This window comes from Nyctereutes procyonoides, unplaced genomic scaffold (assembly GCF_905146905.1).
Source record: "Nyctereutes procyonoides isolate TBG_1078 unplaced genomic scaffold, NYPRO_anot_genome, whole genome shotgun sequence".
NCBI classification, from domain to species: Eukaryota; Metazoa; Chordata; class Mammalia; order Carnivora; family Canidae; genus Nyctereutes; species Nyctereutes procyonoides.
Window position 1 is genome coordinate 57267 of NW_026575146.1, and position 27371 is coordinate 84637.

Here is a 27371-nt window from a genome sequence, read left to right on the forward strand (position 1 = left end):
CATGCAGATCACCTGGGGATCTTGTTACAGTGCAGATTCTCTGATATATGAGGTCTGGGATGTGTTTAAAGATTATGCATTTCTACAAGCTGCCAGTAGATACCAGTACCACTGGTCTGTGAGTGTCATAAAAGTCAATTTAAATATACACTAAAAATCACTAACCTATCCAAAATTCTAACTTATTTTACTTTTATATTTAAAGAAAACCGTTGTCTTCATTTTATAGTGTACAGCATAAAGTTTAAGGCAGGAAAGAAGAGGCAACTCTAGCAGATTCTTTACTGGTATTTTCATTTCCTAAAACAACCCCATGAGGTATATTTTCCCCTTTTTGGAATTGGGGTAATTGACATTCAGAGCTGATAAATAGCATGCTATGGGCTTGCCTAGTTAGCTGTCTAGTGTTTGTTTGTTTGTTTTAACCACTACATTACCTTAGTTTTCCTTTTGTTTTCACAAACGTGTTTTCATAGATGTGTACAGATCAGTTTTTTTCTTCTTTGGTGGAAATAGCTCAATCTACTCTTACTACCTTTTATATTTAATTTTAGAATTCCATTTAGTCTAGTTCTCCCCTATGCATAAGATTTACAAGTTTTGCTGGAAGGACACTCCCATATTTCCATTGCAGACCTTTTCTGAGATAGAAAATTCTAAGAGAACTAGGCATATGTTTTGAGGACAGTTAGTAGAACCCCGTGGTAGTGTGGGGGGGTTGCCAGATTTCTTTCAGAGATATAACATGTAGAAATGGGTTTTATCTCAGAAATATCATGTAGGTTATCATAAGTGTATATTTTATTTGATTTCTATACTGCAATGTAATATTGATATGAAAATATTCTTTCTAGAATGTGAAACACAGAAAATATGCAAGGTGGAAGGCAACATATATCCATAATTGCTTAAAGAATGGAGAGACTCCTCAAGCAGGGCCTGTTGGAGTTGAAGAAGATAATGGTATGTATTTATTTAAGTAAAATGATTTAGTAGATACATAATTGTTTAGAATATCATCTGAAGTTTTTGGAAGAAACTATATATTTTCATTTGTCCCATCAGGTACAAAATCCATGAAAATTAAGTGTAAAATAAATTCAGGGACAGTAAGAGATTAAGGCCAAATTGCTCTTTGTTAACAAAATGGCGTGGCCATCTTCTACCTGTAATCAGATTTCATTCTTATATGGAACAGATAATCCATTTATAATTTATAAAATATTTCCAAAATAATAGAATACTATTATTTTTACATATCTATTTGAGGTGGATTTCTTTTTTGTCAGAGGGGTGGGTAGTCCATTCACATGGTTCAAAATTTATAGAGAATATAAAAAATATGAAATGAATTCCTCATTTCCACTACATCCCTGATTTGCCCAGATTCTACCAAAACCCAAATAAGTAAATACTATTTCTGTAGCATTTCCTGTACCTTTACAGATTTTTTTGAATTTACAAATAAATAGGAATACACATCCTCTCTTTTTTTATACAATTGGTAATATACATACTTCTGCACCTCAGTTTTGTTTTGACTTAATAAATGCATGAAAGTTTCACCATTAATTAGTTTATAAAATTATATCATGAAAAAAAGTGTCTCCTCATTTCACTTCACTTTTCAGTTAATATGTCATTGAAAAGAAAATGAAAAATATTTTTCACTTGTTTTATTGATTAGACAAATAGGAAACTGTTAGGAGAATAACCACTGTATTCTAAGTTAAAATTCTAGGTGATCCTTGCATTTTGTTATACAACTTTTAGGCATCTGTGAAAATGATCACTAAATGTATGAGTTTTTGTTCAGATGGTCAGATAGTAAGTATTTTAGGTTTCTAGACCAAAAGGTCTTTGTTGCAACTTCTCAGCTGCTTTTGTAGTGCAAAAGTAGCCATGGGCAATATGTAATCAAATGAGATGTCTCTGTTCCAATAAAACTTTACTTACAAAAACAGGCAGCCAACCTATTGGCTGGACTCCAGTCTAATCCATCTCTTTAGATCTGTTATTATAGTGAATTCTATTAAAAGACTGCCTAAAATTGAACCAGCTTTACGTTGTGTAATCCTCACTTGGCTCTGTTTTTGTTTTTTTATTGTTATATTGCTGGATTCAGTTCACTACTACTATATCATTTAGTATTTTGACATTCATAAGTAAGACTTGTCTACAGTTTTATTTTTTGATGTCAATGTTCTCCTTCATAAGTATAATCTGAAGATTTCTAGTGGGGTTTTTTTTATGCTTTGGGACATTTTGATTTGCCCTATAATTTTCTTTTCTTTTAAATGCTTTCTAGATTTTTTTTCGTGAAAGCCCACCAGCCCTGGTACTGGAGATGACTTGTTGGCACTACTCTTCTATGGGAATTAATCGTCTTAGTTTTTTTTTTTAATTTTCTCAATGCCCAGTGAATGAATGTGCTGATGAAATAAATATTTAGTTGTTTTAGCCATCTAGGGCTAAAATTGAATAAGCTAATACTCTCAAGTGCTGATGAGAATGCCAGGTAGCCAGAACTCTCATACATTACTCATGGGAAAAGAAAAGGAAAACAGTTTGTCAGTTTTACGTAAAATTAAAAATACACTTGACATAATATCTAGCAGCCCCACTTCTAGGTATTTTTTTACCCCCAGAGAAATGCAAGCATATGTCCTCACAAAGGCCTGTACATAGCTGTTATAGCAGCTTTACTTGTAATTGGCAAAAACTAGAAATAATTCACATGCCCTCAGCTGTTGATATTTGCAGCAATATGGTAGGGACCGATTTCAAAAGCATTATGCTAACTGAAAAAGCCAGGCACAGAAGGCTGCATATACTATATTATTGTATTATATAACTTTCTAGAGAAGGCATAGCTCTAGGGACAGAAACCTGGGGGGTAAGGAAGGGATTTCCTATAAAGGAACATGGGAAAGGTTTGGGGATGGCCAGAAGTAGTGGTTATACATTATATAAGCTTTATGTCAAAACTGTATACCCAAGAAGTATGAAATTTACTGTATGTAAATTATACCTCAGTAAACCTGCCTTTAAAAGACCAAAGGGGATGGGAGGAGAGAACAAGTGGGGAAGACAAGAGAACCTTTTTGTTCTATTTATTTGTTATTCAGAGGATTATTTAGAATGTTACAGTGCCATTTGGTGAAAAAGGTACAATGCAGTTTTATATATGAATACTCTATGTAAATTATTTTGCAGTTTAGCCTCTAAAGTTGCAAGCTTTTATACAGCATTTTAGGTTAACCTTTTGCTATCTATTGCTGAAACATACTTCATGATATGTCCTTATCTAATGTTTTAAGTCTTTTTCACATGGAATTCTTCTTACAGTCATTTTCTGTAATAAATACCTTGCATTCATAAAGCACCTTAAAGTAACAAATCATTTTCACATATCTCAGATCCTTGAAATCCCTTGGGAGGGATCCCTGGGTGGTGCAGCGGTTTGGCGCCTGCCTTTGGCCCAGGGCGCGATCCTGGAGACCCGGGATCGAATCCCACCTCGGGCTCCCGGTGCATGGAGCCTGCTTCTCCCTCTGCCTGTGTCTCTGCCTCTCTCTCTCTCTCTCTGTGTGTGTGACTATCATAAATAAATAAAAATTTAAAAAAATTATTATAAAAAGAAATCCCTTTGGAATAGATTATGTCATTTACAGTTGAACAAAGGAGGAAGTTGATGTTCCATGTGGCTTAGTGATTGCCTAAGGATATAGAACCACAAAGGAGAACTAGAACCTGAGTCCTGGCTCTCCTACTCTTGAGTCCTGTGTGTGTTTGGGGTGTTTGTTTGTTTAATACCCAATGCATGTGTTTTCTACGTACTTCCTTTCCTACTTTAATACTGACCATAAATCAGGAATGTTTTATGTCTGTCCTGTTAATAAGTGTCCACAAAAAAATATCCAAGGTCGTCAGGCTACCAAGCAAGTAACCTACTCACCAGTTTTATTTTGTTCTTGTCTCATACTGTGTTATGTGGGTAAGGCTGCCACAACAAAACACTATAGACTGGGGTAGCATTTATTTTCTCAGGGATCTAGAGGGCAGAAAGTCCAAGATCTGTTCAGTGCTGGTGAGTGCCCATTTCTGGCTTTCAGACATCAGCTTTCTCTTTGTTCTCATATAATGGAGAGAGAGACAGATCTTTCCTCCTCCTTATAAGGCTACATTTCTTATTAGAATAGGACTCCACTCTTATGACTCATTTAACCTTAGTTACCTTCTGAAGATCCTATCTCCAGATACAGTCACATTGGTGATTAGGTCTTGACCATATGAATTTTAGAGGGACACAGTTCATTTCATAGTACCTGTATATATATATTCCCTTTATTATAGTCATAGATGTTAAGAGCCAGAAAGTGCCTTTGTCTCTTTCTTTAATTATAAAACCATCTCCCCTTCCTAAATTGTTCATTTTTTCTACCTATCTGAATGCTGCCTATCTGTGATGTTTTCTCTTTCATCTGAATTTTGCAGAGCTATTTTATGTATGTATATAAAATCTTATAATAAAACATATAGCACTTAGTAAATAATTCATGTTAATATTTATAACTTATGGAGCACTTGGTATTATGCATTGTACTTGGTATTATGCATTATACTAAATATTTTACATATATATTAGCTAATTTAGTTCTCATAACTTCTGAAGATAGCTGGGCATCCCTATTCAAGCTCTGATAACTAGTTAATGAAACTCAAGATTTGAACCCATATATTTCTAGTTCTAAAGTCTGTGCTCTTGTTCTGCATTTAAACAGATTCATTTTTTTCCTTTAACAAGTTCATCATTTGATTATAAGACTTAATACAGATTTTCTACCCCATTGAATCTTATAAGAAAATTTCTCGGGTAGTCAACATAGCTATTATAATTTCACATTCTCTTGAGAACAGAGAATCAATGTTATGAGGAACAGTTCTGTGCTGTACACATGATGGTAGAGCCCTAAATTTGGAATGAACTCCCACTTCCCAGGACATACCTTTCTTCTTGGATTTTTAAAATGTAATTGTCTTTCATTCATTTTTAAAGAAACTTTTTTTTAATATCATTTGTCAGCGTTCGCTTGGTACCGGGAATGAATAAAAGACACAATCCTTTACTTACAAGAACTTATATTCTCCTGGGGAGCAATAGGTTTAATAAGCAGTTATAATACATGGTAGTAAGAGATTGTTCCTGAGCTGAGCCTCAAAAGATAAGTTGAGTTCAGTCAGGTAAACAAAAAGAAAGGATGCTACAATTTCAAAACAAAACACATCTTCAAAAGCAGCAGGGAGGCAGATTTAGGACTAGTTAAGACTGGAAGGTCAGTGTGTGGAGTGAATCTTTGAGAATGAATTGGAGAAAGATAATTCTGTAGATTGTGAGATGAATTCAGGGGCTACTAGTGACCTCAATTTTTTTTTAAAGATTTTATTTATTTATTCATGACAAAGAGAGATTGAGAGAGGGAGGCAGAGACACATGCAGAGGGAGAAGCAGGCTCCATGCGAAGAGCCTGATGTGGGACTCAATCCCCGGACTCCGGGCAGGCAGACACTCAACTGCTGAGCTACTCAGGCGTCCTTATGACCCAAATTATAAATAACAAAAGCCTGGGTGAGACACTGGCCATGGGATAAAGAAAAGGAAGTGTAATCAGTAGAACACAGAACACTTTAATAAGGGAGGAAATGGAAGATGGTCCCTAAATTTCCAGCCTTTCAAAGAAATGACTAATATGAGCAAGTTTGGTGGGAAAAATTAAGAGAAGATACTGAGATGCTCCTGTGATTACTACTTGTAGAACTCCCAACTGGCAAGGTCTCCTTCCAAAGATGACAAGAGAAAATTCTGGGCTAAAAGTAGAACTTGGGAGTTGTCAGCCTAAAAGCAGGAGATAAAGCCAAAGTAAAATGTTTCTTCAACCAGGGAAGATGGATAGCTTAAGGACTACAGCCAGGATCGCCTGGGTGGCTCAGCGATTAAGCGCCTGCCTTCAGCTCAAGGCGTGATCCTGGAGTCCCGGGATTGTGTCCCACATTGGGCTCCCAGCATGGAGCCTGCTTCTCTCTCTGCCTGTGCCTGTGTCTCTGCCTCTCTCTCTGTGTCTCTCATAAATAAATAAATAAAATCTTTAAAAAAAAACAAAAAAGGGATCCCTGGGTGGCGCAGCGGTTTGGCGCCTGCCTTTGGCCCAGGGCGCGATCCTGGAGACCCGGGATCGAATCCCACATCGGGCTCCCGGTGCATGGGGCCTGCTTCTCCCTCTGCCTGTGTCTCTGCCTCTCTCTCTCTCTCTCTCTCTCTCTCTCTCTCTCTCTGTGACTATCATAAATAAATATTAAAAAAAAAAACAAAAAACAAAACTACAGCCAAAGATGAAACCTTTTTTCACATTTAGGAATTACATTACATTGGAAACTGAAGCTGAACCACTTCTATTATCTGATTATATTTAAGGTGGCTTTTACATCTTTGTAATAAATATAATGTTAGATCTGTCATTACCTTTAAACATCTGACTTGGAAGATACTTCTTATATATGGTTATATGTATATTTTTAAATATGTGATGAAAATACCTTTTTGTTTTAAACATATTTTACGTTTCAGTAGTATTTCACATGTGTCATTTTAGGGACATTGAAGTAGCTAATTAATCAGTGGGTTTTTTTTTTTTTTTTTAGACATTCAGTATCAGTGACTTCTTTAATATCAACATTTTTAACTTTTGCCCTTGAAAGTACTACCTTTTTATTATCATGATTTGTTGTAAAATGGTTATTTCAGGCTCTTTATAATACTAACTTAATAGATGATTAGATAGATAGATAGATAGATAGATATATAAAGATATATATAATTTTTGTTTTGTTTTCCAAATACTTGCTTAAGTGGAGCTTATAATTTCTGTTCCTTATTCAGTTTTTATAGAGCTTCTAGGTAGTAAAAAATTGGAGTTACAGAATACCAATAATCCTTTTAAAAATAAAAGAGAATGTTTTCACTGTATGCTTTTTCAAAATAACTTAAAATATTACCTGGTGACTTAATCAAGTGGTTATGGTCTAAGAGGATGTCCTTAAATCTGAACATATAAGAGAAAAGTTGTCTTTAAACCTTAATTTTTTTTTCTCAGAATACCATTATATTCTTTTGTGTTCTTGAATTAACTCAAGGTATAAAAGGTATTATGTTTAACAAAACTCTAATTTTCTGTTACTCTGGAATTGAATTTCCATTAAAAAAATAATAGTTATCACACCTTAGTTAAGTAAGAAAAAAGAGAAATACACTTATTCCTGAAAATACTGCTCTGTGAAATTAAGTCATATTGTCAAAAAATACATAAGCCATTATGAGTAGTACAAAAGAAGTGTTCTAAGAAAAAAATAAGGCTCAAATGAAGGGAATTCTAACATTCAAACTCTGGGTTCACATGTCAGTCTCAATTCAGTATCTGAAAATGGCATTATTTTTAAGTCGTTGTTATTAACCTATATTCAATAAAAACTAAAGAAGTAATTTCTTATCTCATATTTTACTGATTAAAATTTCGCTCTTTCGGGAAACTGTAAGATACAGTTAACTTCAACATTTTTTATTCTCATTAAATATTTGCTGCTAATTAAGACCTGCAGTTGGAGAACATAGGATATGTAAAATAAGTCCATACATTAGTGTTAATGTCATAACTTTTAACAGTATTTCCTCAGAATTGGTTTATGGTTCTATGAAAGGATATAATTTTGCATAGATATATTTTTTGAAGTATTTGAAAATGAATTGGAAATATGCTCTTTTATTTCTAAGTACTTCATTCAAATATAAATTGATTCAATAATCTCCTTTGTTGCTTTTTGTCCCTTGTCCAAGGTATAGTCCAGGATCAACCCCTACATCTAACTTTCATGTCTCCTTAGTTCCTTTAACCTGGAATGGTTCTTCAACCTTTCTAGGTGTTTCTTGGCCCAATGTTTTTTGAAGAGTATAGGCTATTTAGTTATAGACTGTGCCTCAACTTGGGTTTGTCTAATGTTGCCTTATAATTAGATTACAGTTATACATGTTTAACAGAAGTACCCCAGAATGAGATTGTGTCCCCTATCTCACAATGGGAGTATATAATATGGATGAAATATTGGTGATATTAGTTAATATCACTCAGATAATGTGGTATCCTCTGGCTTATTACTGTTTAAAACAATATTCCTTTGTTATTAATAAGCTGTTTGTGTTATTAATAAGTTATTGTGGAATAGGTCCCTTTGAGACCATGTAAATATCCTATTTTGAATGAAACATCACTCCACTGTCTTTAGCATCTACTGATACCAGTTTAAGCTTACTGTTTGCTGGGACGCCTGGGTGGCTCAATGGTTGAGTGCCTGCCCCTGGCCCAGGGCATGATCCTGGAATCCCAGCATCAAGTCCCACGTTGGAGTCCCTGCATGGAGCCTGCTTCTCTCTCTGCCTATGTCTCTGTATAACCACTGTCAACTTATGAGGTCAGTGTAACTCTTATGGCAAAACCTCATAAACCTGAACAGAGACACAAAGATCCTTAGTATCCAAATAAAATCTAGCCATATATAAGGATACATCATGACCAAATAAGGTTTACCAAGGAGTGCAGAATTGATTTAACTTATGAAAATCAATGTGACTCATATTGATAGAATAAAGGAGAAAAACTATATGATAACTTCAATATATGTATAAAAATCACTTGATAAGATTTAATATTCATTTATGACAAAAGAATCCAGCTCCCTAGGAAAAAAAAACCAAACAAACAATTCCTTAGTATGAGACAGGGCCAAAAACAAAACAAAACAATGGACATAAATATCAGTGCTGATGCAACAGACAAGAAAAAAAAAGATATAAAGATTGGAAAGGGAGCAGAACTGTCTCTCTTTGCAGATAACATGATTATACTCCCAAGGAATCTATAAAGCAACCACCAGAAGAGGTAAATTTAACAAGGTTGTGCAATACAACATCATTATACAAAAATCAATTGTATTTCATATATTAGAAGTAAACAAGGGAATGAAAATAAGCCAAATACTTGAAAATAAATTTAACGAAAGAGGCACAATATCTCTACTCTGAAAAATGCAAAATACTGGTGATGAAGATTAATGGAAGCTTAATAAATGGAAATATATATTCATGTAATGAAAGACTCAATTTTGTTAAGGTATAAATTCTCCTTAAATTGATCTATAAATTCAATGCAGTATCAGTCCTAATTCCAGCTGGCTATTTTTTTAAATACATACAGTGGTTATTTCTGTTTTCTCTACATGTTTGCATAAGGTTGATATTATCTCTTAAATATTTGATAGAACTTGCCACTCAATTTATCTATGTCAGGCATTTTCTTTGTAGGGAGTTTTTTTGCTATGAATTAAATTTCTTGAATAGACATAGAACTACTCAGGTTCTTTCTTTCTTTTGGGGTAATTTTTGGTGTTTATATCTGTTTCATAATGATACTAATCCCACAGACATTGAAAAGAGTGATATTTCCCTTAGGTTTTTCAATTTATCGGCTCAATATTTCCTTATTATCCTCATTATCCCTTTAATATCTGTAGAATGTGTATTGATAGCACCTCTTACTAATATTTGTAATATCCATTTCTCTCTTTTTCTAATCTGTCTGGTTATTTTTCAGGTTTTTTGTTGTTTTAACAAGATTTTTCTTCTTTATTTTCTGTTTCCATTATGTTTGGTCTTATCCTTAATAGTTCTTTCTTTGTACTTGAAGTTTAATTTTCTCTTAGTTTTTTTTTTAAGCTTGTTAAGGGGAAATAGACTTTTTATTTTAGGTTTTTATTAATGTAAGCACTTAAAGCCATCAGTTTCCCCCTCTGTAGGCACTGATTTGATGGCATTCACAAGTGTTTATATCATTCAATTCAAAATATTTATTTCCTTTGTGATTTCTTTATTGAGGGATTATTTAGAAATGTATTGTTTAATTTAAAAATACTTGGGACTTCTCTAGCTATCTTACTATTGGTTTCTAAATCAATTCTCTTTTGGTCAGAGAACACACTTTGCAAGATTTCAGTATTTCAGAGTTTACTAAGATTTGTTTCATGGTTCAGAGTATGATCTGTCTTGGTGATTGTTCCATGTACATTTGAAAAGAATGTATTCTGCATTTATTACTTGTGGTGTTGCATGAATGTGAATCATAGAAGCATATTAAAATCTCCAACTGTGGGGATTTTACTGGGTCTATCAGTTTTTGTTTCATTAGAAACTTTGTTATTTATTTATGTACGTTAGGCACATATACCTTTATAATTGTTTAATTTTTTAATAACTTGACCTTTTTTTATCATTTTGAAACATCTCTCCTTATATCTCTGCTAATATTCCTTGAAACAAAGTCTGTTTTGTCCGTTATTGGATTTAGCCCTTCAGCTTTCATCTGCTTGGTATTTACACAGTATATCTCTGTTTATCCTTTTAGTATAAACATGCCTGAGTCTTAAAGCATATAGGTGTTTTTTGGTTTTGGTTTTATTTGTTTGTTTTTTAAGTCTGTCAACATCAGTCTTCAAAATAGTCTTCGGTCCACTTAATGTAATCATTGTTTTAGCTAAATTTAAGCCTATTATTCTTGTTTCTTTTCCATTAGTCCCATCTGTTTTTGTCCCCCCCTTTTTTTTAAGATTTTATTTATTTATTAGAGACAGAGAGAGAGAGAGAGACAGGCAGAGGGAGAAGCAGGCTCCATGCAGGGAGCCTGACGTGGGACTCTATCCCGGGTCTCCAGGATCACTCCCTGGGCTGAAGGCGGCGCTAAACCGCTAAGCCACCGGGGCTCTCTTGTTTTTGTCCCCTTTTACAGTTTTTTTTCTCTAGTGGGTTTTTCCTCATTCATACATTATGGCTACATTTTTCTCAATGGCTTTGAATATATTTATAGCACCAAATTTAATGTTATTTTTTTGCTAATTTTGATATCTGGGTCTCGGGGGTCTTCTGTAGACTCTCTTGTTCGCCTAAATCTGGTCAATTTTCTCCCCTCCCCTATTTCTAATAATTTTTAGTGTTAATAACGTTATGTAGCTCTTCTGCATTTTGTTATCTTCTTCTGCAAGTTATTGATTCTTGTTCTAGCAGGCAGTTAATAACCATACCTGAACTCAAACACTGCCTTTCTTTCAGCTTTAAGGTTGTTGCTTTCACTAGGACCCTTTAGAATCTTCCCAGAGTGTGCATGCATAGTTCAGGATCATAGTGTTTAGTTGCAGTTTAGACACAGGTTTCAAGGCTCACTTCTCTGCAACTCTTTCTTTTGCACAGACTGTTGAGTGCACTGCAGGTGAAAAGCCTCATGAAAGCAAACCTTACTTGGTGAGATTTCTTCTCGAAAGGGCCATCTTCACTCTAGTTTCTACCAGCTTTTAGTCACCTTCTAGTGCTTTTAAACAGTGGAGGGAGGGGCTCCTTCCCCAGATGTGTAAGTGTTATAATTCCCTAATATAAGGGAAAATTACTTTAGTGTATGTAAAATATAAATACATCTACAAGGTTACTTACTAAAATGTGTATTTCAGAGTAGGGTTTTTTTTTTTTGGTTGTTTAAAATTATCTTTGTTGAAAAAAAAATAAACCCTGTCATTTCCACTTATAAATATGACTTTTTCTCATAAGGAAGGATTTGAGGGATCCCTGAGTGGCTCAGCAGTTTTAACATCTGCTTTTGGCCCAGGACGTGATCCTGGAGTCCCGGGATCGAGTTCCGCATCAGGCTCCCTGCAAGGAGCCTACTTCTCCCTCCTGTGTTTCTGCCTCTCTCTCTGTGTGTGTGTCTCTCATGAATAAATAAATAAAATCTATTTTTAAAAAAAGGAAGGATTTGCTGTTTAAGGGTTGTGGTGTGTAAATTGCTTGTTGCTATACTCTGGGCAGAGGGGGATCTGGAATTGGATCAGCTAATGAATTAATGGTTATTACTGTTTTAAATCCCTACTTGCCAATACTGAGATATTAAAATGGTGATGCAGGAAATGAATGAATGAATAAATGAATGAGTAAATAAAATTAGCTTCATTGAATGTATCATATGGTTATGATCAGACAAAAATATTATCTAAAAATTTGATAATTTCAGAAATCTGTTGCATTTGCTTACATTTTAAATTATGCAGATTCCCAAAGGTGGCTAATTGTCATTTTAAATAGACTGTCAACATTTAATTTTCCCAGAGTAGCTTTCAAATTTAGCTAATATACTGTATTTTAAGTCTGTATTTCAAAATTTATCAAAACAAACTCATTACTCCTTTCTGTGCAGATAGTTCAATGTGAAATTTCATTCCTTTGTTTTTGTTGATTAAGCTAATATTTGAACAACAAACACACAGGTAATCATTTAATAGCTGGCGTGAACAATAAATGCTGATTAAAAGGCAGCTGTCAGAAAAATTAAGTTCTTAGGGATAGCATAGATGTGACATGTTTTACCAAAAATACTGTTTTTCATAAGTTTAAAAGTTTAAAGAGAATTTGTTTTTAAGAAAAATGTACTATATGCAAAGACTTTATAGAATTGTAGTAACTTAAAAGAAGACAATCATATTGTCAGGTGCAATTAAGTGATTTAAGAAAAGAAAACAAAACTATTATTTTAAGAGCTAGGGCCTGCTTATCAAAGCTGCTTTAAATAGAATTGCATTGTAAGGTCTGTTCCTCATATCTGTATAGCAAAATAAGAATGTTTGGCATTTTTATTTCAAATAACTTCGTTTAACTTTACATATATATTATATAATAGATGTTGAAGAAAATGAAGATGCTGGAGCAACATCCCTGCCTACTCAGCCACCTCAGCCATCATCTTCAACTTATGACCCAAGCAGCATGCCATCGAGCAGCTTCACTGGAATACAGATTCCTCCCGGTGCACATGCTCCAGCAAATACGCCAGCAGAAGTGCCTCATAGCACAGGTAAGAAATTAAGTTTAATAAGTTTTGATCCCCTTTCATAAATATGAACTGGACTTTTTATTGCGTTTATGCCTCATAGTGATGGTCATAAAGCATAAAGTGATGGTCATAAGGCATGAACATAAGATCTTTAAATTCTATTTGAACCCACACAAAAAAATGTTAAATCTTTTTTGTTGAAATTTTAGGGTTAATTGTTAGTTGTTTTGAGAAAGGACAAAATATGTTACATATGTTACTATTAACTTTTTATTACTAAGATTAGCTTCTGTGCTTTTCATGTATGATGCTATTCTCTCTCCCTCCTCCCCTTTTCTTTGCTCTTCATTGTTGTTCAAGACTAGCACTGAGGTGTGCGGGTCTATTATAGGATGTGTTGGTCAGTGTCCCACTGTGTTAGCAAGATTTAACTTTTCTTGCCTTATTTCCTTAGGACCTGACCTCTGCCTTGATCATAAATATTATTGATGAGGGGAGCGGGCATTGAGGTATAAAATCTCAGTAGCAGTGGAATCATAGACAACTGAAATAACTGCGGGTTATTTCTTTTCATATTATAAACAGTTGTCTAAAGAAGGGGAAATGATAGCTACTATATTTGAATAAATCAGAACTGTTATGTCTGTGTTTACATGGAAAACATCTAATAACACTAATCTTCCAGTAATGAGTCAGTGTCAGTAAATGAAAGATAATTTTTAAAATTACAGGCAGATACTCTTCCATTCACTTGTATTGTTGACAAAGTGTCACTCTTACCTTCAAATGGAAGGGCATTTAAAGCCATAACCTACATCTTGAAGTTTTTCCAAAAATTGTTCTTATAATATTTCCCTTGCATAAATGTAATCTGTGGTAGTAAACTGTACAAACATTTCAAAATAATAAATTCATAGGATGAAAGTCATCCTTGGAACCCTAATTTCTACTGTTTCTATTAAGTAACACACCATTACTTCACTGACTTTTTTTCAGCCTCAGTTTACCCAAACCATTTTAGGTTATTTTGCACAAATTGCATTAACATTTAAAAGTTTTCTATTTGACCGTTATAGCACCAATTATTATTAGTTTCTTTCCCCCTATTTTAAAACTTTTAACTTTATATTATCTACCAATACTGCTATTATTTTTGTCTTGAAGAATATTGATGAATGTGATCTTTTTAACACTAATCTCTGTTGTCATTATTCTGTATATTTTACTCTGACTTTGCTTTATAGTCTGTATGATTATTTTAATAGACAAACCAATTTGAATTTGTTTTGTAAGTAAAATTTCACAGAACACTGTTGGAGATATTTTCTTTTAGAAATACTCCGTATTTCCAGTGTAGAATAATAGAAGCAATACCAGGTACTTAGATGCATTTGCCTTAGATAAATACTGTAACTATTCTAAGTGAATTTAAACACCAACCAGCAGCCTCTGATGTACCATTTTTATAAAGGATGAAGTGAGAATAAAATGCATTTTGAAGTCCTATGGTATTGGTTATTAGTTCCTACTACTTACTAAACCACAAACTCAGATGTTATTCACCTTCTCTCAGCCTAGGTTTTGCCTCTTTCTAAAATGAAATCAATCATACTTCTCATAGTGATTTTAATTATCAAAGGAGAAAAAGTTTGAAAATTCACTATTACTATGCCTAATCACAAAATCAGTGTTCAGCAAATTAGCTTCCTTTTCCTTTTTTTTATACTCTTCCTTCCTATCTCTGTGCCAAAGACAGGGTATTTAAGAGCAAGCTAATGAACACTTAAAATCATTTTGTGAATCAAGGGAAGTGTCACCTTTGAGGGTAGAATATTGACCTTAAAAAAAGTTGCCTAAAGGGTACCATGTTAGACAACATATCTTAGGGCAGAGTTCTGGTACAGGCATATATATACATATATTTTATATAGTCATACAGTGCGTATATAGAAGAGAGAAAGCTTACTTCTAGGAACGCTATATTAGGTTGAACCATATGAAATTGCTATTTCTGTATAACATAAATGATAAAATCTGAGTAGTTTCATATGTTCAAACTAACAGTATCTTCTGCTTAGAATATCCTTGACAGACATAAACACAGATATTAAGGAGGTAGTCTTCTATTAGAAAGTTTTCTGGCATGGCATGCTGTTCATCTTGATCCACCTAACTCTGGCATGAGCCTTTATTTTTTTTTCCCCTTTCGTTCTTCCAAATGAGCACATTGGAACTTTGTTGAGATCCTATCGTGTTACTTTATATACACTCTTATAGACTTAGCATTTACATAATTATCATAGATGTTTTATAAATTAATTCTTACAGCAACTATATTAACTATATTAGATATTGCTGTCACTACTTTACACACTATAAAAAAATTAAGCAATTTTCCCATGCAAATGTATAAACAGATCTATTAGTGACAGAACTAGAATTTGAACTCAAGTCTTTCTGATTTCATGTTTTTGGCATCTCCTTTCTATGTCTCTTCCTCCAAGGAAATAAAACCCCATTAAAACAAAATTTACTTTTCTCACAGTATTTTGCCCCTTAAAATTGGTTTGATAAATTGGAATCTCCTCCTAGCTGGCAGATTTTTTTTCTATTATATTTAAAATGGTTAAAAAAAAATCAGTTCATAGCGAATAGCAAATGAAATAACATTTTTAGTTTATAAATATAGCAGATGTTTCCCCCTCTTACTCACTTTAAGATTGATTTACTTTCCCTCATATAAAGATCCAGGATGCACTTTTATCAAAGGGAAATCCTCAAGATAGCTGAAAAGAATAGTATGTACTAATATACGGTTTTTAGTTCTTCCACAAAAAAGCACAGAGGGTGCAAGGAGGGCAGCTAGAACAATTGTTTAACAAGGCAGAGTGTTTGCCTCTTGTGCTGCAACCACTGTGGACTATCAGATGGATGTGATAGAGTGGACAGCTTTTTCGTTCTCTTGAAACATATGCTTATACAGCCTATAAATACTGATGAAGATCTCAGTAATTTAAATAGATTAAATATTAGAGTTATGTTATAATTAATGCTTGCCTTTTGATTATAAATGCAGCTCATCTCACAAACTTAGCTCTTTTCTTGTTCTTTTACATATGAGAAGTCCTGCATTTGAGTTATCCTGTATACTTTCCAAGTTGTTAACATTTTGTCCTAACCATTTCTATCAATGCCATTTTCCATGATTATACTGAGATTTTACTCAACCCAGTCCTATTTTCTTAACTTTGCTTCTAGTGTTCCTTTTAGATAACATGTCTTTCTCTCTTTTTCTCTGCCTCACCAAAGGCTACTCCCTTAAGGGTTCTGTTTATTTATAATTTTGGGTAATCTCTGGTTTTCTGACTAACACCCGTTTCCCCCTTTTCGGAATCCCCATACCGGGTAGACAATAGAACAATTCAGTACTTAATTAGAAATCTTGTAATGTCTAATTCTTGAATGTGTATTAATCCCATTTAATAGGCTATATGTAACCATCTACTTACTTAAAAACCACAAGTTACTTGTTGACACTTCTTTTTTGATAAATAATAGAAAGGAAGAAATTTCCAACACAGTTCTACTTTCCCCCATGAATGTTTTTATGGTCACATCACTCCCAAGACATTGTAGTCTTGAGGATTGCAGTCTATTGGTGAATTGACAAATGAGACCTTTCCAAATCCAGAAAGAAAGGAAAATAGATTTGAGCATCTCAAAAAATAAGTAACATAAATTAAAAGCTATTTTTACTAATTTAACAAGTATTTATAAACTTGTGTTGGGCATGTACACTAGTCCCCCATGGGAACATGTCATGATGGCTGTCCAAAGGACAGGCCTTGGCTCATGTGCGTCAAGACAAATGGTAGCAGCATCTTCTTACTGCTGCCTGAGGCATGTTGAACAACCTGTGTTGTCAGTCCAAGTCTTAGTTGAATGACTATGACCAGAAGTTCTTAATACAATACAGACTACCTTATTTTTTTAATATTGCTCAAATAAAATTTTACTACATGACTAAATTTCTTCCCTGTAAATTAAATTGTTTTGTTTTATTAATTAATATTGCCTACTTAATCATATGAGGATGTACAAATTGTATGAAGATGTACATCTTGCATTTAAAAGTTAATACAAAATGCTGATCAGTAAAAGTATTCCTTCTCCATAGAGAAAGGAATTTGGAGAATTTCAATTTAGGCAAAAATACAAATTACTTAGTAGGAATGGCATTGATACCTAGATTGATCCGTGAGCAGGTTATACATAGACTTACCTTTTTTTCTTAATATTATGTGAAAACTACATAATCACCTACCTATGCTTTAGGTACAGCTGCTTCAAAGCACTAGACTTGACTAGATAGTCTCTGAAAATCCCTCTCAAATTTGCATTCCTTTTTTTTTTTAATCAAATTATGTGTCTTTAAAAGTTAGCAATTTTTGTGGGGATAGTTATGTTGGATGTTGATACTTCAATATATTTGGTTAACACTTATCAAAATCAAGCAAAATATACTTATTGAAGTGGTCAATTTAAAATTGGTATGTCACCTGACTTTTAGTTACACTTCTTTAAATTTTTCCTATAAATAAATTCATACATATGTGTATTTATGTACAAAATATGTAAGATTATTCACTGTAGTATTATCTATAGTAGCAAAAGATTGGAAACAACCTAAATGCCCATCAGTAGGGACTGCTCTATAAATTGTGATTAATACACGGAATGGAACACTATGTAGCAATGTAAAATAACAGTGTAGGTTTATATATATATATATATATATATATATATTTATATATATATATATAAATCAATCTAGAACTATTGATAAAACATATTAAGTGAGGAGTACCTCGGTGGCTCAGTTAGTTAAGCCTCTGCCTTTGGCTCCTGCATTGGGCTCTCTGCTTGGCAGGGTGTCTGGCTTCTCCCTCTCTGCCCCTCTCCACTCCTTCTTTCCCCACCCCCACTCCCCACCCCCTGCTCATGCTCTCTATCACATAAATAAAATCTTAAAAAAAATTAAGTGAAAAATGCACGAAATAGTATAGGATGCAGCATACTACCATCTCCATTAGACATGTGTGTGTAAACACTCAAAATATATTTTCCTTCATATTTTCCATACCAGCCTCTGACATCAAATAACTATGTCAAATTACAATTCTTTAAAATTTCAAAAAAGTAATTAAGAAATGAAATTCTTTCATGATTCTTTTTAAATGTATTCCTAGAAATATCAGAAAGGGAGACAGAACATGAAGACTCCTAACTCTGGGAAATGAACTAGGGGTGGTGGAACGGGAGGAGGGCAGGGAGTGGGGGTGAATGGGTGACTGGCACTGAGGGGGGAACTTGATGGGATGAGCACTGGGTGTTATTCTGTATGATGGCAAATTGACACCAATAAAAAATAAATTTATTATTAAAAAAATAAAATAATATTTGCTTTTTAGAAAAAATAAATAAATAAATGTATTCCTGGTATATAATTAAGAATTCTAACTTTTATACCCATTTGTGGTTTTCTGATGCAGGTGTAGCAAGTAATACTATCCAGCCTACTCCACAAACTATTCCGGCAATTGATCCCACACTTTTCAATACAGTTTCTCAGGGTAAGTCAACTGGCTTTTTTTTTTTTTTTTTTTTTTTTTGGAGATATAGTGTATTTCCTGTCCTCGGGTGTTGTTTTGTAATTTTACCTTAAGAAAGTGTTATATATTAGAATGTTTATACATTTCTTTGAATGTCTGTGTTCACTAGATTCTTCAGTGAACCAAGATTGTCTCATATTATCAAAAATATCTAAATTTGAAGGCATTCCCTTTTTGGTTTTTTACAGTTCCTTTTTTTGTATACTGCTGGATATAGTGGCACAAACATAAAGCTAAAACTATCATGAAAGCTGATATTAGGTTTAATTTAGTTCAAAATTATCATGTGTTATGATTATAATCTTCCTTATTTACACTAAATTATTAGATTATCCAAAAAAACCGGAACTGACCATAATTGAAAACAAAAATAAAAAGGAACCTATAATAAAACTGGCAAATTACCCCACAGTACAGTGGAAAATATTTATATGCTAGTACACAGATAACCTGCCCAATGAATACTATATTCCTCTTAAACTTGGTTTCCAGACTTCCTTCTATAGTCCTACCCAATTTTAAAAGCTCCTCCTAAAATCTGATGTGAAAATATCTGAAATAAATCATTGAAATAAAGTAGAGAATCTGGAAATCAAGCTACATGTTACAGGAATTAAATTAATGATGAAAGCAACATTGGATTAGTGTGCAAGAATATATATTCAAAAGTGATGTTAGAACAATTGGTTATCAGGACGCTCCTGGGTGGCTCGGTTAGTTAAGTGTTTGACTTTGTTTAGGGTCATGATCTTGGAGTCCTAGGATAGAGCCCCATGTCAGACTTCCATTCAGCAGGAGTCTGCTTTTCCCTCTTCCTCTGCCCTTCCCCCTCACTTTCTCTCTCTCTCTGTCTCTTTCTCAAGAAAATAAGGTCTTAAAAAGAAAAGAACAATTGGCTATGAAGAAAAAATATATATTAGATATTATCTCTCAATACTCACCATAACAGGTTTGAATAATGAAAAATAATAAACTCATACCACAAAAGACTCCCTCTTCCCCACTACATTTTTAGAATGCTACTAATACACCAGGAGGAAATTGAAATTTAAAAATAAAGAGTAATGTCCACAGCTTATATAAAGAACTCTTCTGAATGACTAACTGAAACTGGATTCAGTAGAAAAAACAGGCAGAGAATATGATACGTTAATGCAGATATGCAATGAACACATGAAAGCTTTCCCAACCATATTAATAATCAGGGAAATTGAGAATTAGAATTAGTTCGGTTTATGTCAGTAGATTAAAAAAATACTTTAAAGGACTGGTAATCTACAGTATCATTGAAGACCTAGAGAATGACTCTTAACATGCTCCTGATAGGAAATGTACATCAGCAAAGTTTTTTTCAGCAGCATTATGTCACTATCAGAATTGCAGATGTAATTTTTTTTGAATTAGTTATATTCCACTTTTAGGAATACTTAAAGAAATACTCAGACGTGGGCACAAAATTTGCAAGGATATTTTATTTCAACATCATAGTAATAGTAGAAAATAATCTTTTAAGTACTTATTAATGGGAAATTATGGTCCATTCGTCATTGGAATACTGAGCAGATATTAAAAACAAAATACGGTAACTGTGGCATGTAAAGGTCTCCTAAACATACTGAGTTTAAAAAACATATAAAGTTTAAAAAGCAGGTTGCAGAACACTGTGTATAGTATGACCCTGCTTAGGAAAATAAAAATTGAAATAAAACTATATCTTCCTGCATGTACCTATGTGCTTAAGTACATAGAAAAATTCTACGGAATACACAGACTAAAACTAGTAGTATCATAGCCATCACTGTCTTTACTACCACCTCTAATAGTCCCTTGCCTGCTATATTTTTCTCTTTAGTGCTTAGTACTTATCACCTCTTATACACATAGTATATGTGTGTTAGTATTAATATATTAAACATTTCTGTAGTGAATTTGTGGCTGGCTGTAGAGAGAATGGAATTGGAAAGATGGTAATATTTGAAGTAGAACATTTCCTTTTTGAACTTGTGTATCTGTGTTAGAATGTGAATAACCACTTACCTCATGAATTTTTTTGAGAATTAAATGGAATGTCTGAAAAGTATGTAGCACAGTACCTAACCTAATCAAATTCTACCTCTAATTCTAATTACCATTTCTAAGGAACATATCTTAGCAATGCCTGGATATAAGGGTTCAGTACTGAGCTTTACCCCCAATATTTACTACATATCAGATTGTCCAAAGCCTTTGGCATGAATTTTTTAAATTACCTGGGTAAATAGGGAAGAGCGTCTAAAGACCTATTTTGGAAATGTTTACAATTAAGTATTCTATTGTCTATCATGACATTAGATAAATCAACCTTAGAACTGTTATCTTTGGTCCGGTGCTGAGCCAGGCTCTTTCTGCTGTAAATAGGGAACTTGCCTAATAGCTTCGGCTGTCTTCTGCTTTCTTGTACTGCCTTGTGAAGAAGAGCAGCCTTGAGGATGAGGATGGTCTCTGAAGCTGTTGGCAACATATTTAGCATAGAATTCAGAAAAGAGATATTCTATTAGCCTCTTTAATCCTTTAAACACCTTTTAGTTCCACTATGTGCTCTCTCTCTGGTCTGATTATGACCTCTAATAAGTTTTAGTAATAGAAAAAACAGCTTTTATTTGTGTGTATTAAGTAGTATTTACTATTTCGTATATAACATCAGATATGAAATTGAACAATTGTTCTCTTATGTATTTTCCACTTATCTGGTTTAATTAAAAACAATGCTCAGCTGAAAGAATCATAATTGTATGCAGATCTTCTTTGTATTTAATTTAAAATTTTAATCACATTTTATTATTTATGACTCTTAGGTGATATTTGTTAAGGAAAGCCTGAAATGTTACGAAATATCAAAAGTACTATTTGACATGGGTTTTTAAATTCTTCTTATTTTTAATTAAGAAACCTAGCATCTCTATTTAAATCTATAAGTTACATTTTGTATCTGAATCTGTAAGTCGGTTATTATTTAGTAATATTTTATATGATATATAATTTCATACATGTTTATAAGCTCTGTATATATTACATATTTGTAATATTTTTCTGTTAAAATATTTTCATTCACATTTCTGAATATTTAAATTGTTTCATGAAAAAATTCAATATTTTTGTTTAAAACAGTTTTATCATTGGTGGATAAGTTTAGTTTACAAAAACTAAAGTAGTAACAGAGTTCTTCCACTACATACATCTCATTAATAAATAAGTGATAAATCAGCAAAACAGTGCTAAGGCTAATGCTGTAAAAATAAGATTAGTTGTGAGCATTGGGGCTTTCTTCCGGCAAGCCCGGTAAATTCTGGATGGTTACCCTACATATGTAAAGATTGCCCTGAGAGAAGAAGACAGGCTATTAAAGCACAAAATGAGTAGTGGGGTAAACTCAATTTTCAAAGGTGTCTCCCTCCCCTAGATAGGATGTAGAGCTCTAGATGACTAGAGCCTTTTAATATATTTGGAAAAACCACTCAAGAATCTAGTAGGTATTTTCAAGAAAAAAAAATACAACCTAAAATGTCCTGACTAAATTGTCAACAGAACAACTGCAGGATAATTGTATTTGAAGTTTAATGGGTAACAAATGCCAAGTCACTAAAATACTAAAAGATTTGTAGGAAAAAATTTTATATATATAGTTGCATTTTACTAGTTTATTGATTTGTATTTCTTGCTTTTTAAGCAAGGCTGAAATTCAAGAAAATTGAAACAAGTTCTGTTTAAATTAGAATGTATAATCACAACAGTAAAGACTAACCATTGTGATCTTTAATATTCAACAAATATTTGAAGACTTATACATAACACACTGGGCTAATTAAGGTCTACATCTATGTGTAGTATCTTAAAATCTGGAATTTCATTAATGTTTAATTCTATGTGAACTTTATTGTAAAATGTAGGAAATAAGGTACAGGCAGCATTTTTACATTCATTCTTTAAAGTTAATCAGTACTTATGGGTGCCTGGCATTGGCCTAGAAACTAGAATACATTGTTTGAGAACTCTTAAAAATTTTAGAAAATAATAATTTGGATCACAAATTAGTATCTGGATATCTGGAATGACTGCCTACTTTGAAGTCCTTACCTAGGTAATGTCAGTTTCCATTACATGCCATATATATATATATAACACAAACACCTACATTCATATATTATAGCAAAATTAAAAGCAACTAAACAAAAGATAGTCTACTTATATAAGTACATGCTTATAAACAGAATTGAAATATGTTATCTGTTCATTTATAAACAGAATTTGAATGTATTATTTGTTATATTCTGTGCCCCAGCCTTCTCATCAGTTCTTAATATCCCCATAAAGAATTCTAAATAAAATGGTATTTCAAAAGTCAAGATAAAGGTCAGTTTTTCATTTCATCTTTGTAAATATGTAGTCAAGTATATTCAAATTTTAGATTAAATAAAATGTTTTTGGTGTTTTATATTTTACCCAGATTATTTAGTTGACCTCTATCCATATTAATCATAATGTGAACTGAAAAACTTGCTGAGAATAAATTTTGAAAATAATTTATGAAGGTTGTTTACAGGTTTAATTTTGTAATTAAATGATAATCTTATTTGAAGTGTAGAGATCTTTATATGGATGGCACAAAAAGGCAAAATATTTGCATGCTTAAATAAAAGTTAAATGACTTATGTAATTTTTAAAAAAATAATGTTATTTATTTTTTCATTGAGAATTATATTTATATTCTAGCTCAAATGAAGTTTGAATGGTTTAGTCTGTGTGTATTGTTCCATGAAAGAGAGGCTCAGCAATTCTAGTATAAACACAAAAGCTTCTGTCCTTTTTTACACAGAATATAATTTTTTTGCAATTTACCAAAATACAAAGGCTTCTAATTTATTACGTCTGGAAGAAAAATCTTTTCATAAATGTTATTAGTATTGGCATATGTATGGCTTATATAAGTAAGAAAAAAGTAAAAAGCATGAAAAAACTTATTTAAATACACCTAGGGTTGAAAAAAAAACCCTTTATGTTTTTATGTAACATTAAATATTTTCTGTAATCTTCAGTGTAAGTATTTACCTAACCTCTTCTTTCAGATATCTTAATTACTCTATTTTTCTTCTAGGGGATATCCGTCTAACACCAGAGGACTTTGCTAGAGCCCAGAAATACTGCAAATATGCTGGCAGTGCTTTGCAATATGAAGATGTCAGCACTGCTGTGCAGAATCTACAGAAGGCCCTCAAGTTACTAACTACAGGCAGAGAATGAAGCCTTTGTACAGCAGATCCATGCATTTTTGGCTTAAAGAACTAACAGTCCATTACTCGATCTTCAGCCTATCAGGAACACAGTTTTAAGGAAGACTTCAGTTGCATTGACTATAACAATGAAATCTGTGTCTGTGTATCAGATTCCTGTTGAAGCATTCAGCAGCAGCAGCCTCAACCAGTTTTCATTGTCCATTTAGTGGATCCAGTAATCTCTGGGTATATAGGGCTGATGTGAGCAAAATCTTAAAAATACCCATTGATTCCTGATTCAGAAAATGAACACACTCTTCTATAAAATGTTACTGGAGTTCATGTTGTATCTTAATATACATAATAAATTAAGGATTTTTTTAAATCATAATTAGGACACACAGACTATATTACTTTGCTATAAAAACTCTAAATTCAACTTTTAATAAAAATTGCCAGAATACATTAGATTAATGATCATGTTTTTGTTTTCCTCTGGGTTTATAAAACAAATATGAACATACTAAACTGTTAGATGAATCTAAAAGGGATTATGTTCAGAAATTTATGTTCATGTTTACTGTAACTACATTAAAAGTTAAAATTTTTATGGAAGAAGATACAAGGTAAAGAGGTAGAATCACTTTTTTAGACTTAAGAATAATGTTGGTTTCCCAGCTGCTTTCCTTTTCCATTGAAGCTTAAAGTTAATTGGTATTTATTCATAGGCAGTTTGACTGCATGTACTAGGGAATGAAAAAAAGACATTTGTAGTAATGCCTGCAAACTTGGTGCTTGAAGTGAAGGTTCTCCTCTGCTGCTATGGAGTGGATTCCATACGGTGTATAGATAGGAGCGATGCAGAAGATTATAAAAATTTAGACTCTCAGTTGTTAAGTTTGTACATTTTGTGGGAAATTATAGACTTACTGTGTGTCACCTGCATTTGTGCTGTGTAAAAAAATAAATACAAGGATTCTTTTAACTTGTTCAGCTTATTACAGAAGCAAATGTGTTTTAATTTGCATGCTAGAGTTTGTCATTTTTTTTAAGTCATTATGTTTAGTTACAGGAATATGGATATTTCTATAGTAAAAAACCAGTTTTTAAAAGGAAAGAGGAAAATTGGCCAAATTTCCCTGAAATTTATGTTTCCATTTTGTTCATCCCACTTGAGATTGGAGTCATTTAACGTCTTAGTCCACAAACTATGTAGAGTCAATGGGCAGATCACCTGTTGTGTAAATAAAGTTTTATTGAAACAAACCATACCCTTCATTTATGTTTAGCCTGTGGTTGCTTTCCCTGACTGCAAAATCAGATGGCCTGCAAGTCTAAAATAATTACTATTTGACCCTTTAAGAAAAAGTTTGCTGACCCCTGTTCTAATAGTCTATTTGAAAGAAAATGAATCATGAACTCATAATCATTTGTCTTTCGATTTTTTCTTTGCCTAAGTGTAATGCTGTTGCATAGGGCTTGATAGAAGGAATATTCAGACAGAATAAACTACTCTAAAGTATTGCAAATAAAAACAAGCCCCACAAACCATGCCTCCTGAAAAAGTATTTTCATGTCTTTCACAACTAAATTCCTATAGCATTTATAGAGTTCAGCATTTGCATCTAGAACTCCAGTGCTCTGCTGCATTTCTCTAGACTTTTATTGTAGTAGTAGAGTCTAGGATGATCTTTAATGTTACAAGAGGTAAATATAGCAAATTTTAATTCAGATCTTAACATGTCTGGACACTAGAAAGAAAATTGTCACCTCCCATTTTACACCCTACTTTGTTGCTCCCAATTGGGAGAGCACATTGAAGGAAAAAGATAATGTGGAAACTCTGGAGTTCACTGATAAGTGGGCTGTGGTGTAACAACAGCATTTATCTATAAAATGGAAGCAACTTCACTAGCTCCCTCAGAATTTGTTAGGAGATACTTTACGTGATGCGCTCAGCAGCCAGTAGCAGACCACAAATGTTTATTGTTGTTAATAAAGATGATAATGTTAATTATTAATAATTTATTTCCCAAATATAAGGAAATTTCAGTTGTCTCTGTGGCCTAGTGCTTTAAAATGCATTCTTGCCTAAAAGGATTTAACTGTAAAGATTTTTAGCTTTGTATGTCTTCATATAAAATTCGGCAAGATAGAGTTAGACATTTTTTGATGTAACAATAGGATAAGTGATTTTCATTTAGTCACTCAACATGTATTTATTGAGCAGTTACTATTTACCTGGCATTGTCCTGAGAAAACAGCAGAAAATAGGAAAACAAATCCTGCCTCGTTGAGTTTATACTCTTATGGAAAGGAAACAGTTAAACTAAATGAAAAGTGTATCATATTCAACTGTTAGAAATGCAAATCTCGGGGATCCCTCTGTCTGTGTCTCTGCCCCCCCCCTGTGACTATCATAAATAAATAAAAATTTAAAAAAATACATTAAAAAAAAAAAGAAATGCAAATCTCAGGTTCTTGCCCCAGTCTTACCCAATCAGAAAAAGCTCTTAAGGAATGGACCCAGCATTCTGAGTTAAGAGACGGTTTAGGTAGTCTGGGGGTCCCTGAAGTTGAAGTAATTTAGCCCTACCCAAATCATGAAGAATGAGAATCTGGGAGGAGAGATTCTCGTGAGGCAATGGTTCACAGTGTGGTTCCTGGACACCCAGCATTAGCATCACTTGGGAACTTGCCCGGAAGTTCTGGGAATTATACTTTAGGAGTTTCTGTATTAGCGATAAATTCAATGGAGAAAACTATATAGTATGGGATAAGAAATGCGTAGGGGTGGTAGACATGTATATTTTAAGTAGTATAGTCAGGATGGGCCTCACTGACAGGTGGCTGCTTGAAGAAGGAAGAGGGAGGAAGAGAGTCCCTCGCAGAGGGAGGTAGACAGGGAAGATCAGAGGTAGAAGTGAGGAAGGCTGTGAAAGGAGCCACAGGCTTAGTTAGGACCACATACAGGCTTTTTGTAAGAGACCTGACTTTTACTCCGAACAAGATGGGGATCTGTTGAGAGGTTTTGAACAGAAGAGTGGCCTGATTGTGACTTAACTTTTAAAAGGATCATCATACTTGCTACTGTGCGGAGGAGACTAAACCAGCAGGTGGGGTAAGAGTGGAAGCTGGGAGACCAGTCAACAGTATTGCAATAATGAAGCTGAGATAGAAGGCTTAGACCAGGAGTAGCAGGGGAGGTGCTAGGATGTCATTGGTTGCTGGCTACTTTTTAAGTAGAGGCACAGTATTTCTGATAAACTGGATACAAGGTATGTGCATAGGAGGACTAAAGATTGATTCACAAGTTTCTAACCTGAATGCCTGGAAAGAAAGTAGTTGTTCATTGCCACCAGGATATATCGTTGCTGAGTTCTGCTAACGTTTAGGCTGAACTATAATGTTTCCAGGTTCTTGAGACTATCCCAAGTAAAACTATCTGATAACATTGTTTTGCCAGTCCAGACAGAGGA

The 27371-nt window shown here is 33.4% G+C and overlaps 1 protein-coding gene across 1 annotated transcript in view; it reads left to right on the plus strand.

The window, feature by feature from the left end:
• VTA1 (vesicle trafficking 1) overlaps positions 1–25161 on the plus strand; it is a 65550-nt gene extending 40389 nt beyond the window's left edge. The window contains exons 5-8 of the mRNA XM_055312031.1: positions 855–963; positions 12819–12992; positions 18524–18604; positions 23775–25161. Of these exons, the coding sequence (XP_055168006.1) occupies positions 855–963; positions 12819–12992; positions 18524–18604; positions 23775–23920 (510 nt within the window). The 3' untranslated portion in view covers positions 23921–25161. The remainder of the gene's footprint in view (positions 1–854; positions 964–12818; positions 12993–18523; positions 18605–23774) is intronic.
• The last annotated feature ends 2210 nt before the right edge of the window (positions 25162–27371 follow it).